The 16,892-nt window shown below is 59.1% G+C and overlaps 3 protein-coding genes across 6 annotated transcripts; all 3 read right to left on the reverse strand.

Moving 5' to 3' along the window:
* Positions 1–63: 63 nt before the first annotated feature.
* LOC143826421 (uncharacterized) lies at positions 64–4,311 on the reverse strand. Its single transcript, XM_077315212.1, has 2 exons — positions 4,220–4,311; positions 64–2,948 (listed from the first exon to the last, which is right to left on the reverse strand). Exon 2 carries the CDS (start codon positions 2,895–2,897, stop codon positions 1,971–1,973), a length of 927 nt encoding a protein of 308 aa, XP_077171327.1. The 5' UTR covers positions 2,898–2,948; positions 4,220–4,311; the 3' UTR covers positions 64–1,970.
* A 913-nt stretch (positions 4,312–5,224) lies between these two features.
* Positions 5,225–9,280, reverse strand: CMTM5 (CKLF like MARVEL transmembrane domain containing 5). The gene is made up of 5 exons (XM_077315213.1): positions 8,881–9,280; positions 6,892–7,044; positions 6,375–6,470; positions 5,984–6,062; positions 5,225–5,556 (listed from the first exon to the last, which is right to left on the reverse strand). The coding sequence occupies exons 1-5, from the start codon at positions 8,977–8,979 to the stop codon at positions 5,540–5,542; spliced, it is 444 nt and encodes a 147-aa protein (XP_077171328.1). The 5' UTR covers positions 8,980–9,280; the 3' UTR covers positions 5,225–5,539.
* Positions 9,281–9,438: 158 nt separating this feature from the next.
* Positions 9,439–16,886, reverse strand: IL25 (interleukin 25). Of its 4 annotated transcripts, none has more exons than XM_077315217.1 (4): positions 16,758–16,886; positions 12,294–12,504; positions 11,110–11,318; positions 9,439–10,455 (listed from the first exon to the last, which is right to left on the reverse strand). In XM_077315217.1, the coding sequence occupies exons 2-4, from the start codon at positions 12,309–12,311 to the stop codon at positions 10,197–10,199; spliced, it is 486 nt and encodes a 161-aa protein (XP_077171332.1). In that variant the 5' UTR covers positions 12,312–12,504; positions 16,758–16,886; the 3' UTR covers positions 9,439–10,196. The 4 variants fall into 4 exon arrangements, with proteins under 4 accessions (XP_077171332.1, XP_077171331.1, XP_077171330.1 ...); XM_077315216.1 differs by lacking the exon at positions 16,758–16,886 and adding an exon at positions 16,504–16,641; XM_077315215.1 differs by lacking the exon at positions 16,758–16,886 and adding an exon at positions 15,336–15,916.
* Between the last annotated feature and the right edge of the window lie 6 nt (positions 16,887–16,892).

Here is a 16,892-nt window from a genome sequence, read left to right on the forward strand (position 1 = left end):
GAAGCCTGAGGGTGGCCAAGATCTGGGGAAAGAGGGGCTGTAGCCTGGCATGAGGCCATAGAAACCCCCCCACACACACACACACACGCACTCCCAAGCAGCCATGCTCTCCTGGGGAACAGATCGCTTGTCACTTCCGGGCGATATCCAGAGCGTACCTGAAAAGTGGACGCTTTATGCCAGACCAGGGGCATCACTCCATGGCTTTTAATACTACCCTGTTTGTTTGGGGGTGGATTCAGGTGGGTCACTATGTTGCCTGAAGGAGTAGAACCAAGTCTGAGTCCTGGGGCACCTTTCCGACCAACTGAGTTCTAGAAGAAGAAGAGTTGGCTTTAATACCCCGCTTTTCACTGTGTGAAGGAGTCTCAAAGCGGCTTACGATCGCCTTCCCTCCCTCTCCCCACAACAGACACACTGTGAGATAGGGTAGGGCTGAGAGAGCTCAGAGAAGAACTGCTCTAACAGGACTGTGACTAGCCCAAGGTCACGGCTGCTTGTGGAGGAGCATGGAATTAAACCTGGCTTGCCAGATTAGAAGCCGCCACTGTTAACCACCGCACCACGCTGGCTTCATTCAAGGTGTAATCACAATTCCTCAGACCCGCAAGGGCTTACACCGTGAATAAAATTCTGTCGGTCGTCAAGGTGCCGCTGGACCCAGACTTCATTTTGGCCGTGGCAATCATGCTCAGAGGGGCGTCTACAGAGACAGCTTTTTGCTTCTCTGCAGCTTAAAAAGAAACCTCATTCCGTTAGCAAATGTTGAACTTTTGATGATGCATTTCCTAAACTGGAGGTGGACGATGTTGTCACGGCGCCCTCCAGTGGTCACACTGAAAATCAACATGGCGGGTTTACCCTGGCAATGTGGGCGGGGCTAAATGCTTGTGTCGCAGTGCAACCTGGTGGCGGATGTTGGCAACTGCAGCCAGCTCCGACCGTTTAAAAAATGCATGTCTCTCCTTTAAGGCTCTGCTGCGGAGCATGTAACCTGACCAGGCTAGCCCGGCCTTCCCGGATCTCAGAGGCCGTCAAGGAAGTCAACAGAGCCACAGCAGTGATGAATAAAGTCAATTTCAAGCCAAATTCAGCTACTGTGCAAACGCTTCCTAAAACGACGTTACCAACTCTACATTTTTTTGTATAAACAGATATTTCAAAACAGTGGCGCCAGTTCAGCAATCAGTAACATGTATTTGAACATAAATAGTGATACACACAACGAAAATAGAGTCCAATAGCAACAACTTAAGACCAACAAAGATTTATTCAAGGCGTGAGCTTTCGAGTGCATGCATTTTGGTTTCTCCCGACGAAGATTTTGAATGTGGAAATCACTGTTGCTGATGAAGAACATTTTGAAACTCAGCCTTTACCGGGGGCTTGTGATATTATACCAACGTATCAGTATCTGTGTTCAAATACATGCTACTGATTGCTAAACAGGGACCACTGTTTTGAAATAGATGCTCGTACCAAAAAACTGAAGCAAAAAGAGAGGCTGCAAGAAGGAAGTACATGCAGAGTAGCTGCGTTGTGCTTGCAATTCGCTGAATCACAGAATGTCAGAGTTGGGTGGGAGACCCACCAAGGGAGCCCAGGTCCCTGCGCAGAGGCAGGCGAAGGAAAACCACCTCTGCTTGTCATCTCTTGGCCGCGAAAATACTTGTGGGGCCACCCTAAATTGGCTGTGACTTGACAGACCTTTCCACCCACAACAGTGGAGGACAAGCGCGTCCCCCATGTCGGCCCGGTCACCTCTGCCGAATGCCACCGACACAGCCAGTCCCTTTCCAAACCAGACAGGAGACGACTGAGCCAAGCAACGCCGCTGGAGAGCCCGCACTCAGCCTCACAAGGGGATTGGAACACAGAGACGCAGCGCCTTCACCACCCTACAGGGGGAGCCCTTCTTTATTGTGTCCCCTCTCCCCAAAGACACGGCCCGGACACCCCTCCGGCTCGGCTCACCACTCGCCACCGCAGCCCACCTCGGCACTGCGCCTCGGCCACCCCTTCCCCGCCCCCTCTCTGGCATGGATCTGCCGGTGCTTGTGCAGATGCCCCGACGTCTTGAAGGCCTTGGGGCACTCGGGGCAGAGGTGCGGGCGCTCCCCGGTGTGGATCTTGACGTGCCGGCGGAGGAGGAAGGAGTAGGCGAAGGTCTTGCCGCAGTCGGCGCAGAGGAAGGGCTTCTCCCCCGTGTGCACCCGCCGGTGTTCGGTAAGCTGGGAGGCGGTGATGTAGGCCTTCTGGCAGGTCTCGCACTTGTAGGGCTTCTCGCCCGTGTGGGTCAGCATGTGCTTGGCCAGGACGGAAGAGCGCGAGAAGGTTTTTCCGCAGGGCTGGCAGCGGAAGGGCCGCTCGCCGGTGTGGATGCGCTGGTGCCGGAGGAGGTCCGAGGAGCGGAAGAAGTTCTTCCCGCAGTCCTCGCAGCGGAAGTTGCGCTCGCCGGTGTGGAAGCGCTGGTGCTGCACGACGTCCCAGGGCCGTAGGAAGGTCTTTCCGCAGAGCGGGCAGCGGTGCTTCCGCTCGGCCCAGTGGGTGCGCCGGTGCTGGGCCAGGTGGGACGAGGACATGAAGGCCTTCCCGCACTGGCCGCAGGCGAAGGGGCGCTCGCCCGTGTGGGACCGGGTGTGGTTCTCCAGCTGCACGGCCTGGGCGAAGCCCTTCCCGCACTCCCGGCACTTGAAGGGCTTCTCCCCGCTGTGGGTGACCTCGTGGCGCAGCAAGGCCGAGGAGCGGAAGAAGGACTTTCCGCACAGCTTGCAGCCGAAGCCACGCCCCTCGGGGTGCGAGCGCATGTGGTAGCGGAGGTCCCAGGAGCGGGGGAACTCTGCCCCGCAGTACTTGCAGAGGTGGGACAGGGGGCATTGGGGGGCGCTGGCGGACATCCCCGAGGGGTGAGGGGGGCTTCCCCGGGAGCGTTCAGCCCATGGCCAAGCCTGCAAAGGAGGAGGGAGGGAAAGGTTAAGAGGGGACCCCCAGGAACGTGACGGCGGCCATCTTGTGTGGCATCTTTCCGGCACCACGGCCTAAGTGGCACAGAGCCGGCCTGGGTTCATCCACATCCTGCGGCTTAAAGGCGCCCGGTTCCTCAACCGATAGACAGAACCGCTCAGGAACAGAAAGGCCGGAAGACTCGGATTCAAATCTCACCTCTGCTGGGCCTCTAAGGCTTTTAGCCTCCTATCCCAGCAACACACTGATACAGACCTGCCCTGCAGGAGCGTTGTGAAGACCACAGCCTTGGCACGCTTAATTGCTCCCCTTCAGGACACAGAGGGGCTGACACACTGTTGTTATTAGGGATAATCTGCGACCCCCTGCCCGCCTCTCTTTTCTGGCGCTTCTCCTTCTCAACAGTGCCTGATGACATGAGTTTCAAGGGCTCCGAGGGACAATTCAGCCCTCCTTTCTGCTTCACTGTGCCCCGCTCTGTCCCTCTGCAGTGGACAGCCCCCGCATTTATTCTCCCCCCCCCCATACAACTGAAGCCCACCCTTGGCTTCCCTGGTTTCCAGCAGGCCCTAACCAGCCTCCCCAGCCTTTCAGAAGCTTGAGTGATTGTGGATATTCCGTTGCCTACAGCCCAAGCCAGCCCAGGACACCTGCCAGGGCCCCACCTTTCCTTAGCATCTCTGGCACCCATGGGAGGGTGTGTCGGTGGGGCTTTGACACTTATTCTGGAGTCCTGGCCAAATCTCCAGGTTTGTGAGGGGCAAACCGGGCACCCCTCTTTTCTGCAGCCTGGGGGAGGGGAGATACCGATACACCCCCACTCTTGGAGCAAGAGAGAGACTGACGTCTAAAGCCACCCCCCCCCCGCCGCCAGCTGCTCAGTGGAGCCATTAATATGGGGTGGGGGATTTCCCTGGAGGGGGGGCAAGGTGCGTCGCGGAACCCCGAGGCAAGCAAGAGGGGGAAATCTTTGCAGGGGGAGGAAGGGGGCATCTGGGGGCGCTTCCAGGTGGGGAGGACCGAGCGGGGGCGAACATCTGCGGGGGAGGGGGCTTGTAGGGGGCGGTCCCCAAAGGATGGGGGCAAGGGGTGCTCGGGGCTGGCGGGCGTGCAGAGATGCGGGCTTCTGCTTAGCGGGAAGGGCGAGAGGCAGCCCGGGCTGGGCGCCTGCAAAGGGGGCGAGGGGCGGCCGGGGCTGCCCCCGGGGAGGGGGTCGCTGCCATCCCCCCCCCCCCCCCTTTCAACCACGCCTTACCTGCGGCCGGCTCGCGGCTCCCGGCGGTCGAGCTGGGCGGGGGTCGCTGCTGCAGAGGAGCCGGGTGGCTCCCGTCACGCCCCGCCCCGCCTTCTGCGTCACTGGGCGGAGCCCCGCCCCCAGCCCTCCCCAGCCACGCCTCCCTGCAGGGATGCCAACCGCCCGGGGACTCCCGGAGAGCTACAATCAGCTCGCAGGCAGCCTGGCAGCGCTCCCCTGGAAGACGGGGCGCCTCCGGAACGAGGGTTGCCGGCACTGGACCCTGCAGAAGGCCAACCTCTCCAAGCCCCCCCTCCCAGATCTCCAGGTCTTTCCCGACCCTGAGCTGGCAACCCGACCGTCCTGTCATTTTGCTATGCACGTCGTGAGTCAGGCCCCTGCTGGCTCGCATCCCTCCCCCCACCCCACCCCACCCCACCCCACCCTTTGTTTTTGCAGCACCCTCCATGCAAAGGGTGCACACACATGAATAAAGGTGCACACACATTAAGAACCTCCCAAGAGCCCTGTTGGATCAGACCAGTGAGAGTCCATCTAGTCCAGCCTCCTGCCTCACACAGGGGCCAGCCACCTCCTCTGGAGGGCCAATAAGACGGCACAGAGGCCAAGGCCTTCAGGAGAGTATCAGGAGAGCCCTGATGGGTCAGACCACTCAGTCCAGTGGCCCGTCTCACACACTGACCTTGCAGGGGCCGCTGGACTCAGACTAATCCGACAAGCGAACATGGAATACGATGCAAAAGGCTTGCTTGTCCCTCAGAGAGCCAGCGGATTCTCCAGGCGACCGAGTTCAGTTCCCCTGGAGAAAGTGGTGTCTCCGGAGGGAGGGCCTTAGGGTGTGGATCCCAACAGGAGCCCCTCCCTTCCCCAAACACCGTCCGAGCCAGCCTCCTCCTCCCAATCTCCAGGAATCTCCCAATCCCGTTGGCAACTGTACGGCCCACACACACAAGCACAGGAGGGTGCATCTAACCGCTGACCTGCACAAAACGGAGGCCACGAAACCACGCTGAAGGCAATTTTAATCCTGACTCCCCACCGAGGTGAGCAAGACCCCTCTCGGGGCCAACCCCTGGGTCTGGACTTCTTCCCCAGGGGAGGGGTGTAAAGACGGTCTTTTCGGAGGCTTGCAGCCCAGAGGGGAGCTCAAAGTCCCCGGGGTCCGACCAGAAATGCCGCAGAGCTCTGAAATCAAGAAGGAGGAGAAACGGCAGGGGAGGAAGGCCACGGTCTCCGGTGGCTGTGGGTCAGGAGTTGTCCGTAGGGCACGGCAGCGGCTGCGGGTGTGTAGCTGTCCTTGGCAAGGGGAGGGGGCTGTTCTCAGCCGCGTTCTGGGTCTGGAAGAGCAAAAAAGCACCACTAGAATTTATCGCTTCTGCTGCCACCCAGGGAGACATCCGGCTTAGGCGGCCCACACACCAGGGAGGACCAGGGTTGCCACACAGAGGAGACAAAGGGGAAACTGCCTTTCTTCATCTCTTGCCTAGATCTGGATGGCCCAGGCTAGTCTCATCTCATTAGATTTGGGAAGCTAAGCAGGGTCGACCCTGGTTGGTACTTGGAAGGGAGACCACAAAGAGTCCGGGGGTTGCTACGCAAAGGCTGCCAATGGCAACCATCCTTGAACATCTCCAGCCTCAAGAACCCTACAGGGTCTTCCTAAGTCAGCTTTCCACCCCACCAACAGAGAAGCAGGCCTGTGTGCCTCCAGACCATGCCGGGAGGGAGCTACCAGGATATCACCCACGTCCCCGCAGGACTCACCTGGCTCCGACCCCATTTCTGCCCGGTAGGTTTTGTAGGCATCGAAGCAGAAAACAGCCACGAGAATCAGGCTGAAGACCTGCAGGAAGGAGAATGCGGGAGGGACAAAGCAAGAAGAGAGTGTATCTCCCCAACATCTCACCTTTGGGCCAAATCTTTCCTGGGTGTTGAGTCCCAAGAAAAGGGGGGTGCGCATTCGTTTCAAAAGATCGGCCCCATTTTTCCGCCATGTCCAGAGCGATCGTGACAGAGCTACGAACCACCAAATGGCAAATCTCTGCTTTTGGTTCCGGCTTCCCTTCTGGACTCTCTGATTCCCAAAGGGGGAGGAGCTTCCCAAGGGGGTGGGGCCAGGAAGGGGACGTATATCGGGAGAGGCGGAGTCACTCACAAAGGCAGAGACGGCAGACCCCTCGTGACTGGCGGCAATGACCGCAAAGGCCACCACGATGAAGACGATCGCGGCACTGATGGAGCGGAGGAAGTCCTGGGTCGGGGGAAAGAACAGTCACGGATGTCTGACGTGTGGAAAACGGGGCCACCCCCAAAACGCCACCATCTTCTTGATGCCCCAGTTCTCGGAATTCCAAAATTCAGGACTTCCTTTATTATTTATTTACTGACTCATTTACACACACCTTTCTCCCCAGTGGCTAACGTCAGTCCCCATCCTCCCAACAACAACCTTGTAAGGTAGACTAGGCCCAGATTATGGGAGTACCCCAAGACCACCCAGCTTGCATGGCAAAGCAAGGATCTGACTATGCTTCAGCCCTGGAAACAGATTTGTTTCTGCTGAACGCACTTGAATGCACTTTAGTGTTGTTCAGCCAACTCCACCTCTTTTCCGAGAAGGGCAGTGGGCAACTGCAAAGCAGGCTGGGAAGGGGAAGGGAAGCATTACCCACCAGGCAGGGCCAGTTGACGCGGGTCAGGCGCTCATAGTAGTGTGTCGCTCGCAGCCCCAGAAACGCCAGCGTCACCAACACTTCCAGCAGCGCAGCCCCCATGTATGCCGAGACGGATGCAGTCAGAAGCAGGAATACCAGGAAACAGAGGCCCTGGGGCAGGGGGGGGAGGCAATGGAGGAGGAGTGAGTGGAACAGTTATGGGGTGGGGGGTGAACATACAAAGCTTCGGCCCCAGCGAGCTCAGGGTCCTTCTTTAGAGAGCAATAGTCCAGGGACTCCGATGAGAAAGGCCCGAGAACTGAATTTCCCTGTCACCACAGTGGGCATTGCCACAAAATGGCTGCCACAGGAGGCGGGGCCAGATGCAAAATGGCTGCTGCGGCTTTCCTTCCGTCACACACAATAGCAGGATGTGACCAACAGCCCGTTCAGTCCAGCATCATGCTCCCAACAGTGGCCAGTCACTGGCCCCAGAGAAGCACCCTAGCAAAGACTACACTCCTGTCCCACGCTGTCTGCCCCGCCCCCCAGGGTGTGATGATCAGAGCCATACTGCCCCTGCCCCGACTTCCGGCAACAAATAGATCCCGCCTCTTTTGAAATCCATCTGAGCCAGCGGCCGTGCCCACATCCAGCGGCAGGGAGTTCCGCAAGTCAGCTTCATGTAGTGCCTTGAATCTGTCACCCGCCAGCGGCACAGGTGGCCCCATGTTCTGCATCCCAGGAGACAGAATTTTTGGGGTTTGTTCTCCTCCCCACCCCTCATATCACGGTGTAACTTGGAAAATCCTAGCCTGTTATTTCTGGGTTGCCCCTTTTTTCTGAACTGTCTCAGCAGCGCTTCCTAAGACCGACGTTCCCAGCTGATCAGGCCTTTCCCAAATGGATGTTTTCGGGTCACAGGTGCAGAAATCTTTCCTGCCTGGCTGGCTGGCAGGTACAGATACACGCCCACACCTCTTCTCTGGCCTCCACTCCCGACGGCCGAATAAGGGCATTCAAGGCATCCGTTAGCTGCCTCTCTACCGACAGAGAACTTCAGGAGGCATGGGAAGCCGGCGCAGAAAAATACATAAAATAGGGACGGTCCCTGAGTCCACCTGCCCAGAAATGACACCTTCCATCTAGAAAGCGAATTCAGACGAACCCCTCGAGGTGGCTGATGCAGAATCTCATTCCTTTGCAGGACAAGGGACCCCAAATTGGTCTGTTCTCAGAAGAGTTTTGAACGGTGGCCCACAACACTCCCCCTCCGCCCCCCATTTCCTCGCCTTTGAAAGAAAGTTCAAAGTCTCTTCCCAACCATCTCCCAGTTGCCAGCTTTGTCTTCGGACCTTCCTGGTGCTCCAGCCTGGAGTAAGTGCAATTCGGGAGGGAGGGACCGCAGGGGGACACGCTGCCCCATAGTCCCCCTCCCAAGCAGCCATTTTCTCCAGAGGAACTTCAGGTCCTGCCTGGAGGCTGGCACCCCAAGTGGATGAAAAGGGAGAATAGCTGGGGTTTTGTAGCCCACTTTGTGCTACCCAAAGGAGTCCCAAAGAGGCTCAGCAACCCCGTTCCCTTCCTCTCCCCACAACAGACACCCTGCGAGGTCGCTTGGGGCTCTGAGAGATCTGCTCTGCGAAAACAGCTCAACAAGAACTGTGATTGGTCCAAGGTCACCCCTTTAGCTGCAGGTGGGGGAGTGAGGAACTAAACCCAGTTCTCCAGGTTCGGGAGGCTGCTCTTCTCCTTGACCCAACACTGGCTCTCTGCTGCCGCCCCAAGCCCCCAAGCCCTGGACCCCACCCGGGCCAGATCCCAACTCCGGGAAGGGGGAAGGCAAGAGAGAGCCTGGAGGAGAAAGGAGCAGGGGGGTCGTCGGGAGGGGGATCTAGCAGAGAAAGGGAACCGGGGAAAGTGGCAGCTCTTGGGGGCGAGGGGGGGGGGCAAAGGAGGGATGCCTGGAGGGGAAGCGGAGAAGGGGGGGGGGTCCCGCTCGGTTACCAGCTCGGCCTCCATCAGCACCCCCTTGGGGGAGCGCAGGAAGTCCTTGTCCAGGGCGAAGCCCGGCAGCCCCCCGGCCGCCTCCTCCTGCTCCCCCATGGCGCGCTCCTCGGACCTCGCCTGCCTGCCTTCCTGCCTGCCCAGGGCAGAAGTGGGGGGAGTCTTTTCCAAGCCCCCCCCCCGCCCCCGCGGTCTGGCACTCGGCCGGATTTCCACGCCCGGTCTGGGCTGGGGCGGGGAAGGGGGGGGGGAGGCAGGGGGCCGCTGGCTGCTCTCGTGGGGTCCCCCCTCCCTCCCTCCCCGACCCTCCTGCGCCGCATCCCAGGCGCGGACAATGCAGGGCTTGTCCAGCAGGGCCAGGAGCGGCCGGCCCTGCGGAACAAGCGTCCGATTGTCCGGCGCCGGCCCCACTGAATGGCCGCATTCTCCCGGCGGCGGGGGAGGCAGAGCGCCGGCCCGAGGCGGCCGGCAGGAGGCGCTCGAGACGAGAGCGGGACCGGGACCGAAGCGGACCGGAGCGCTTCCCGCCCCCGCCCGGCAGGGGGCGCGCAGAGAAGGAGCCTCACGCCTCTTTGCGTTTCGGAGACAGGTTTTATTGGGGGAGAAGACAAAAGGCGAAAGGGAATCCTCGACGTGGCGAACGACACGGGGACCAAGCAGGGACTCTAGTTCCGGACAATCTCCAGGCCCTCCCTTTAGGTTGGCAACCCCTCCGGAAGGTGGAATCAGGAGGCATTGCTTCTGTAACAGTCGAGGCAGGAGAGGAAGAGCCTGCCGCCACCCGTTCTTCGCCGTTTCTTTTTCTGCTGTTCTGCTAAGCGGCTAAAGCCCCCCCCCCCCCCCCCCGCCTCCAGGGAGCCCTGGAAATTGTGTTTTCTGTAACAGCACAAGAGGTTTCTGACTATTTTGGGTTTTCTATCTCAGGCGGGCATCAGGGACACCAGGAAAGGTGTCGGGAGGCCCCAGGTGCTCACGGGCTCCATGCTGGGGACCCCTGGCCTTTACCTTAGTTACAGAGATTCAGTCCAGCTAAAAAGGGCACCCCAGAATTCCCGGTTGGCGTGGCTAAGCATGACCTCAGAGCACTTCAGGCACTGCTGGGTGGTGAAGACACTTTGCACGTGCCCAGGGGTCCTCTTTCCCTCTGGACCTACGGCTGCTCTCGCCCACGGTTTTGCTCACCGAGGCCGACGCCATCCCTCAGATTTGGCCACGTGGCTCCCCTAGCTCGTGTTAAAGCGAGGTTTGTCCAAAACAGGCGATGCCCTGGGCAGCCAACCGGAAGGCACCCTTCCTCGCCAGCCTCCGCAGCCGGCCTATTTGTGGAACACGCAGGTGCAGGATACATTCACCGTGTATGTCTGGGGCACCAGGTTGAAGCGGCCGGGGTCTGTCCCGCACTTGGTCCGGAAGAAGACGATGGTGGTGTAATTGACGGGGACCGAGTTGCCATGATGGCTGACGTCCTCTGTGTGCGTGCCCGGCTTCAGGGCGGGCTTCAGGGCGAGGCATCGGGGGCAGTTGCAGCGGGCCTGCCAGAGCCGGAAGGGGTAGCGGGAGCTGTCTTCGTCCTTCCTGCGGGAGGCAGCAGGTATGGCAGCTGTGACCCAGTCCTCCCAGGTTCAGAAGGCCCTTCACCAAAACTTTGGCCAAAGTTTCCCACTTGGGAAAGAGGGACTCCCACACCCCGGTCCCGCCCAGGCCCAAAGGACAAAATGGGTTTATCATTCATCGTACGTACAGGAGGCGTATAATAATTTAAAAGATGTAGCCGGGCAGCGGCAGGAGAGCTGGGTTTTTGCACCCCGCTTCTGACTGCCCGAAGGAGTCTCAAAGCGGCTTCCATTCACCTTCCCTTCCGCTCCCCACCACAGGCACCCTGGGAGGGAGGGGAGGCTGAGAGAGCTCTGTCAGGACTGCTCTGTGAGAACAGCACTATCAGGACTGTGACTGGCCCGAGGCCACCCAGCTTGTAGCATGTGGAGGAGGAGCGGGTCAGTGTTCTCCGGGGGGAGGCGGGATATGAATTAAAGGATAATAATAATAATAATAATAATAATAATAATAATAATAATAATAATAATAATAATAATAATTCCACAGCTGAGCTGAATTTAGAAGGCTGGGTTTGGCCTTTGAACCAGGGGACCTGAAGGACCCCATTCCCCAAAATTTGGGAGCAGGGGGGGGGCAGGGTCACCAGTGGGCCATGCGGTTCTCCTTCCTTACTCGTATCTCCAGGGCGAGATGGACCTTTCGCTCACGTGCCCCTCGGAGGATGCCTTGCACTCCATGGGGGAGGACAGGTGCTTGGGGACCTGAAGTCTAGAGGTGAGTTGATGCCCAGCTTCCATTATTTCGTTCTCATTGCAGCAATGCGACAGGCAGTCTCGGCTTCGGCAGGGCAGGAAGGCCCAGAGCGCAACACACAAAGCTACCTGCAAGAGGGAAAAGAGGGGGAGGGAGATGGATGGCCACAACCCCAAAGTAAACATTCATTGTTCAAAGCAGTCTGATTGCCCCCTCTTCCCAGTTTGTCAACTGGATCATTGCTGGAGGACCCAGGGCTATTGGGGGATCTCCTGGAATGGCAGCGTATCCCCAAACTACAGAGATCAGGAGGTTTTCATTCCTTTATCGGGAATTGTCCAAGCATATCACGTAAAGAGAGAGAGAGAGAGAGAAAGGGGCGCTGGAGGGGTTTTGTCACAATTTTGTGCAAAACAGCCCTTCATGTGACCCCAGGTGCCTTTCTTTCCTCACTGCCTCCCCCAGCCCCAGTACAGCTCCGTACATCCTGCTGTACCTGGAGACTTTGGGCGTGGAGCCTCTAGGAGTCGGTGGGATTTGGAGGGGAGGTGACCACAGTGGAGTCTAATGCTACGGAGTCCCCCCCCCCCCCCGCCGCCCAAGCAGCCATTTGAACTGATCTCTTTAATCTGGAGATGAGCTCTAATTCCAGGGCATCCCCAGGTCCCCCCCTGGAGGCTGGCACCCCCAAGAGCACCTCCATGGCATTTCAGTTCAAAAGAAGAGAGGCGCCTAATCTAAAAAGTCCTTTCCCTCCCACAAGTGGCCAACCTGTCCAGCACCCTGTGCATGAGGGTACAAAGGCGTTGTCTCTGCAGGAGAAACCGGCAGAGACATGCATCTCCCTGGAAGGCCATGTGGAGAGAGGGAGAGGACAAAGTAAGGTCAGAGGGCAGTTCCCTGGTTAAAACAACGTCCACGTACCCCAGGGGTGGCCACCACTATGCCATTGCGCATATCCTGCGTCTGAACACGAAACGTCTACTGAAACATCCTTCCACTAAAAAACCCAGAAATGGGATTGTGAGAGGCCAGGTAAGAAAGCCCAGTCCTACCTGCCCGCTCAGTCCTCCGAAGATTCTCTAGTGAGTCTTGGAACTTACCAGTTGGACGCTGGCCATGTCGGGATTCCCTCGGCACCCGCCTCGTCTCTAGACAGCTCCGGTGACTTCCTCCCCGGCCAGGCCTGGGGATGCTGGTTTTATGGCCAAGAGGAAAGGTTTCCACTCATCATCCATGCAAATCGGCGGCAGCGTAACCACCGCTGTACACCGGCTAATTGTTATTCCTTTCCACTTACTCATATTAAATGGCCTGTCGATAAACCAGAGATTCATTTCGAGATACGGTAAGGCATTTGGAGCTTGGTTTGGGAAGGGGGCTGGGATTCGAGGCTGAGGGGCTGCCTAAGAGGGTGGGGAGCTCCCCCTCACTGGGGGTCCTCAAGCAGCGGCTGGACAGATCCTCATCCTGGATGCTTGACGCTGATCCTGCCCTGAGCAGGGGGGTGGACTAGATGCCCTGCATGGACCCTTCCCACTCTAGGAGTCTATGATCGACACCCTGAAACCCTGAGTGCAGAGAGTCTCTCAGCCTGCCTCTTCTGTCCCGCCAACTCCACCCCTGCCCCCAGAAGTCCTGGCACCCGGCCCAGAAAGTGCCGTCAGCGGGATGGGAGACTTCCCTGGTGCCACCACTGTGTTGACGTTGCGTACACAGTGTTGATATCTGGACGGCTTCCCTTGTGGTTATGAAAAGCCAGGTGCCACTCTAAAGTGGTTTTTCCGGGCTTTCCCCTGCCCAAGGTCTCTCCCGCCCGGTTCTCCGTCCCCGCCGGGTCCCTTCTGGAGAAAGCAGCGGCTTCCCCCTGAGTCATGCAGTTAAATGAGCAGCGCAGACAATGGGATGCATTTTTGAAAGTGGATCCTTGACCCCGCTGAGTCACCCCTTCTGCCAAAGCACCTGCAAGGCCTAGGAAAGCCTCTAATCATTGACCAGGGACGATGCGTGAAAGCCAGGCCACACCGAGCATCTCTGCCATCTTGGGCCACTCTTTGGAGGTCTCTTGGCCAAGCCTTGGTGGGGGAGCTGACTTATAGTGATCCTATAGTCAACCTGTGGTCCTCCAGATGTCCATGGACTACAATTCCCATGAGCCCCTGCCAGCAAATGCCAGCTGGGAATTGTAGTCTATGGGCATCTGGAGGACCACAGGCTGACTACCCCTGCTGTTGGGCTTTCAAGGCAAGAAGCATCCAGAGGTGGCTGGCCTCTGCATCACCACCTTGGCCCTGGCCCGGACCCCCCAGTCAGGCCAGCCTGATCCTGCCAGATCTCAGAAGCTAAGCAAGGCTGGTCTTTGCATGGGAGACCTCCAAGGATTTGGGTGTTTGTTCCTCCAAGGGACCATAGGGGCCAGGACGTGGAGGCAGGCAATGCAAACCACCTCTGAACAACCCTTGCATGGCTATCAGACAATCCTCAGATTTCTCAGCTACACAACACTCACACCATGCAATAAATACATCATTTGGTCTCCCCTCCAAATACTAGTCATGGTTGAACCTGCGTAGCTTTGAGAACTGGCAGGAGCTGACTAGCCTGGGCTATTCAGGTGAGGGCAAAACATTCTGTATAATACACAGATTTTCCAGTTGCCGTCATCCAGGGGCTCCGGGATATCTCTTGAGGATGAAGATGATCAAGATTAGCTATTCTGCGGGAAATGGCAGCTTCGGAGGGTGGATTCTATGGTCCTAAACCCAGCTGTTTTTTTTAATCTTGCCTCCCCATCAAATTTATCCGCAAGACACATCTCCCTTCCTCCATGTCCTCCGTGCCCAGTTCGGCTCAGCAAAAGAGTGACGGGTCCGACATCTCCAAACAAGCTTCCTGCCTGGGAGAAAACTGGACGGGGGTCTCCCCACGTTTTGTCCTGCTCTCTGACCACCGCACCACACTCCTGTTTAGTGATGGACTGCCTGTTTCACCACGTGAAGATGGAGATGGGCTTGCGCTAAAGATTTCCCACCGGGTCAAGAATTAAGGTAACGTTCTTCTCCCCCTTTGACCAGGCCAGCATGCATTTTATTCTCAAGCAACTCATCTATGCGGGGAAATGAGCAAAGCATGTAACTGACTGATGCTTCTCAGGTGTGGGACATCCTGTGAAGAGGCCCTTGGACAAAATCCACAAGCTGACCCAGAAATGTGGGAATGCAGCTCTCTGTGTCTCCCCGCAGTTTGGGATCAACAGGAGTCGGGGTTTCCAGGTCTGGGGTTGGAGACTCCATGTCCCAAAGTGGCCCTTTTCTCCGGGTGTTGCTTGTTGTGGCAGCAGGAGACCTCCAGCTGCAACCTGGAGGTTGGTAACCCGATGCTGAGAACCTCACCTAGGGTTTAGTCACTGCGGATGATTTATCTTGTAAATATTTGTTCTCTCGCCCTTGTTCGGAGGAGCTCTGAGAAATCCACACGGCTCCCTCATTCAAATAATGCCCTGATCAGAGGTCAAATTTTATCTGTTTCGGGAGGTGTCGGGGAGGCGATTCCCGTAAAGGACGTGGGGGTGGGGGAGAAACACCCGTCTTTTCCCACAAGCCCTCCGTTTGGGGCCTGGAGGGATGCTCTGTCTCCTTGGAACTCTTTTCTGTTTGGGAGAGAAATCCCAGCCGGGTTTCCAGCCCTGTGGGGTGATTTGCATTGGATTCCGCAGGCTTTACCCTGCGGTTTGGTCGGGCAGGAAAATACCTGGGAAGTGTCTTGACAACAAGACCGGTCGCCATAGCAAAGTCAACAGAGAGGGAATCCTAACAATTGCTATGCCCGGAACAGCTGGGGGGGGGGAGCACATGGGGACTGAGAGAGGCCAATCACAGGCCCTGGGGGGAGGGGGGACACACTGGCCAGATGGACACAGAGAGTGGTCTGGACTCCCTCGGTCTCATTTCAAAGTGACCCTGGAATAGGTGCAGGAATTTGTTTGTTATTTATTTTATTATATACCGCCCTCCCCGGGGGCTCAGGGCGGTTTACATAAAAAGTAGAAAACAAGACAAGAAAGAGTCCGTAACCTATTTGGATGCTGCCACACAGTTTTCTAATTTAACAGAATGGATTTTTGCTTTGTATTCCCACCGTCACACCTTGGATTAATGTTGGTTGGTCTTCAAGGGGCCGCTGGACTCGGACTTTGTATAGGTCACCATAACATTAACACTATTATCTGATCATTGTCACAATGGAAGTAGGGCAACAGGTCCAGGAATGATACAGGTGAGATGCCTCTGAGCATGCACAGAGAGAGCGGACCCTGCGGGGAAAGCAGTCTATGGAGGGAGCCAGGGTGGCCGTGGGGTCTGCAGCGATGTGGTCGGCCCCCAGGGTGCACGTCAGAAGCTCAGCCACGCTGAAAGGGAAGCCCCACCTGAGGCTCTCCTCCGGATGAGGCTCTCCCACGGCCCTTGGCCGGATCGGCTGCGCTGATGTGGGGGGCGCGGGGGGAGGGGGGCACAGCGGGAAGGGGCGTCCCTCCCAGCGCCCTGCAGGGATCGCGCCCCGGCCCTCCGTTGTCAGCACGAGGGGCGCTGTCTAGGACAAGCCAGGCAGGGAGGCCCGAGAGGACCCAGGGGGCCGCCAAGCAGGGGCCCCAAAGGGCGGCTCTGCAGCAGCCCGGCCGCCCCCGGCCGCCTCTCCCCCTCCGCTGAGGATCCCCCTGCCCTGCGTGGCGCGGCGAAGGCTCTCCCCCCCTCCCTCCCTCCCTCCCTGCGGGGGGCCCTGCCCGGCCTGCCGTCCACGTGGCGCGGAGAGATGGAGGAGGGGTGGGGGGCTCTAGGACCCAGCGGGGCCGGAGGGGGGGGCTGCACGGGGGTGGAGTGGGGGGGCTGCCAGTCTGCCGGGCGGGGAGGGCCGGGGGCGCAGAGCGGAGCGCACGGCCTGGGGGGGGCGGGGAGGGGGCGAGGCGGCAGTCCCCTCCCCGGGTCGCCCTCGGCGCGCATCTGGGCCGCCCGCTGCGCTGCGCTTCGCTGCGCTCCTCCCGCCGCGGCCGGGTAATGGCGACTCTGGGGATCCAGCCCGCCGGCCAGCCCCGCCGCCCCCGGGGGGAGGGAGGGAGGGAGGGAGGGCGGGCGGGCGGCTGGGATCCGGGGCGGGCTGGGCTTGCGCGCGGGGAGGGAGGGGAGGGGGCGGCCTGGCGGAGGCTGCGGGGCGAGGGGCGGGGGCGCAGGGCGGGCGGGGGGGGGTGCTGGGGCCGGCTCTCCCCTCCCCTCCCCGCGAGGGCCGCGCTCAAGATGGAGGGCGGGGAGGGCCGCTGACCTCTCCCCGCTCTGTGGCCTTGGCAGGTGGACCCGGCGCGCCGACGGAGGCAACGCGGAGCGGACCCAAGAGAAGCACGCCCGACCCCCGTCGGCCTCGTCTGGGCGTGGGGCTCCCCGGCGCGTCTACGAGCTGCCCGGCCTTCGAGGCTCCCCGGCGGCCGCGAGATCTATGGCCATTGTCCGTGGGCCGAATCGGGGGAGCTTTTTGCCCTTCAGCTCCGCTCCGGGGAGAAGTTTCCTGGCTGCGCCTGCCTGGCTCGTGGAGCGCGATTGCGCCCGGCGGTTGCCCCACCAGACCGTGTCCCGACTTGCGGAAGGGCCGCCCTGCCCGTCTCGTCCATGCGGCCCGCGAGCGGCCCGGCCTCCCCCCGCGGCTCTTCTGGGAAG

This window comes from Paroedura picta, chromosome 16, assembly GCF_049243985.1.
Source record: "Paroedura picta isolate Pp20150507F chromosome 16, Ppicta_v3.0, whole genome shotgun sequence".
In the NCBI taxonomy this organism is placed as follows: Eukaryota; Metazoa; Chordata; class Lepidosauria; order Squamata; family Gekkonidae; genus Paroedura; species Paroedura picta.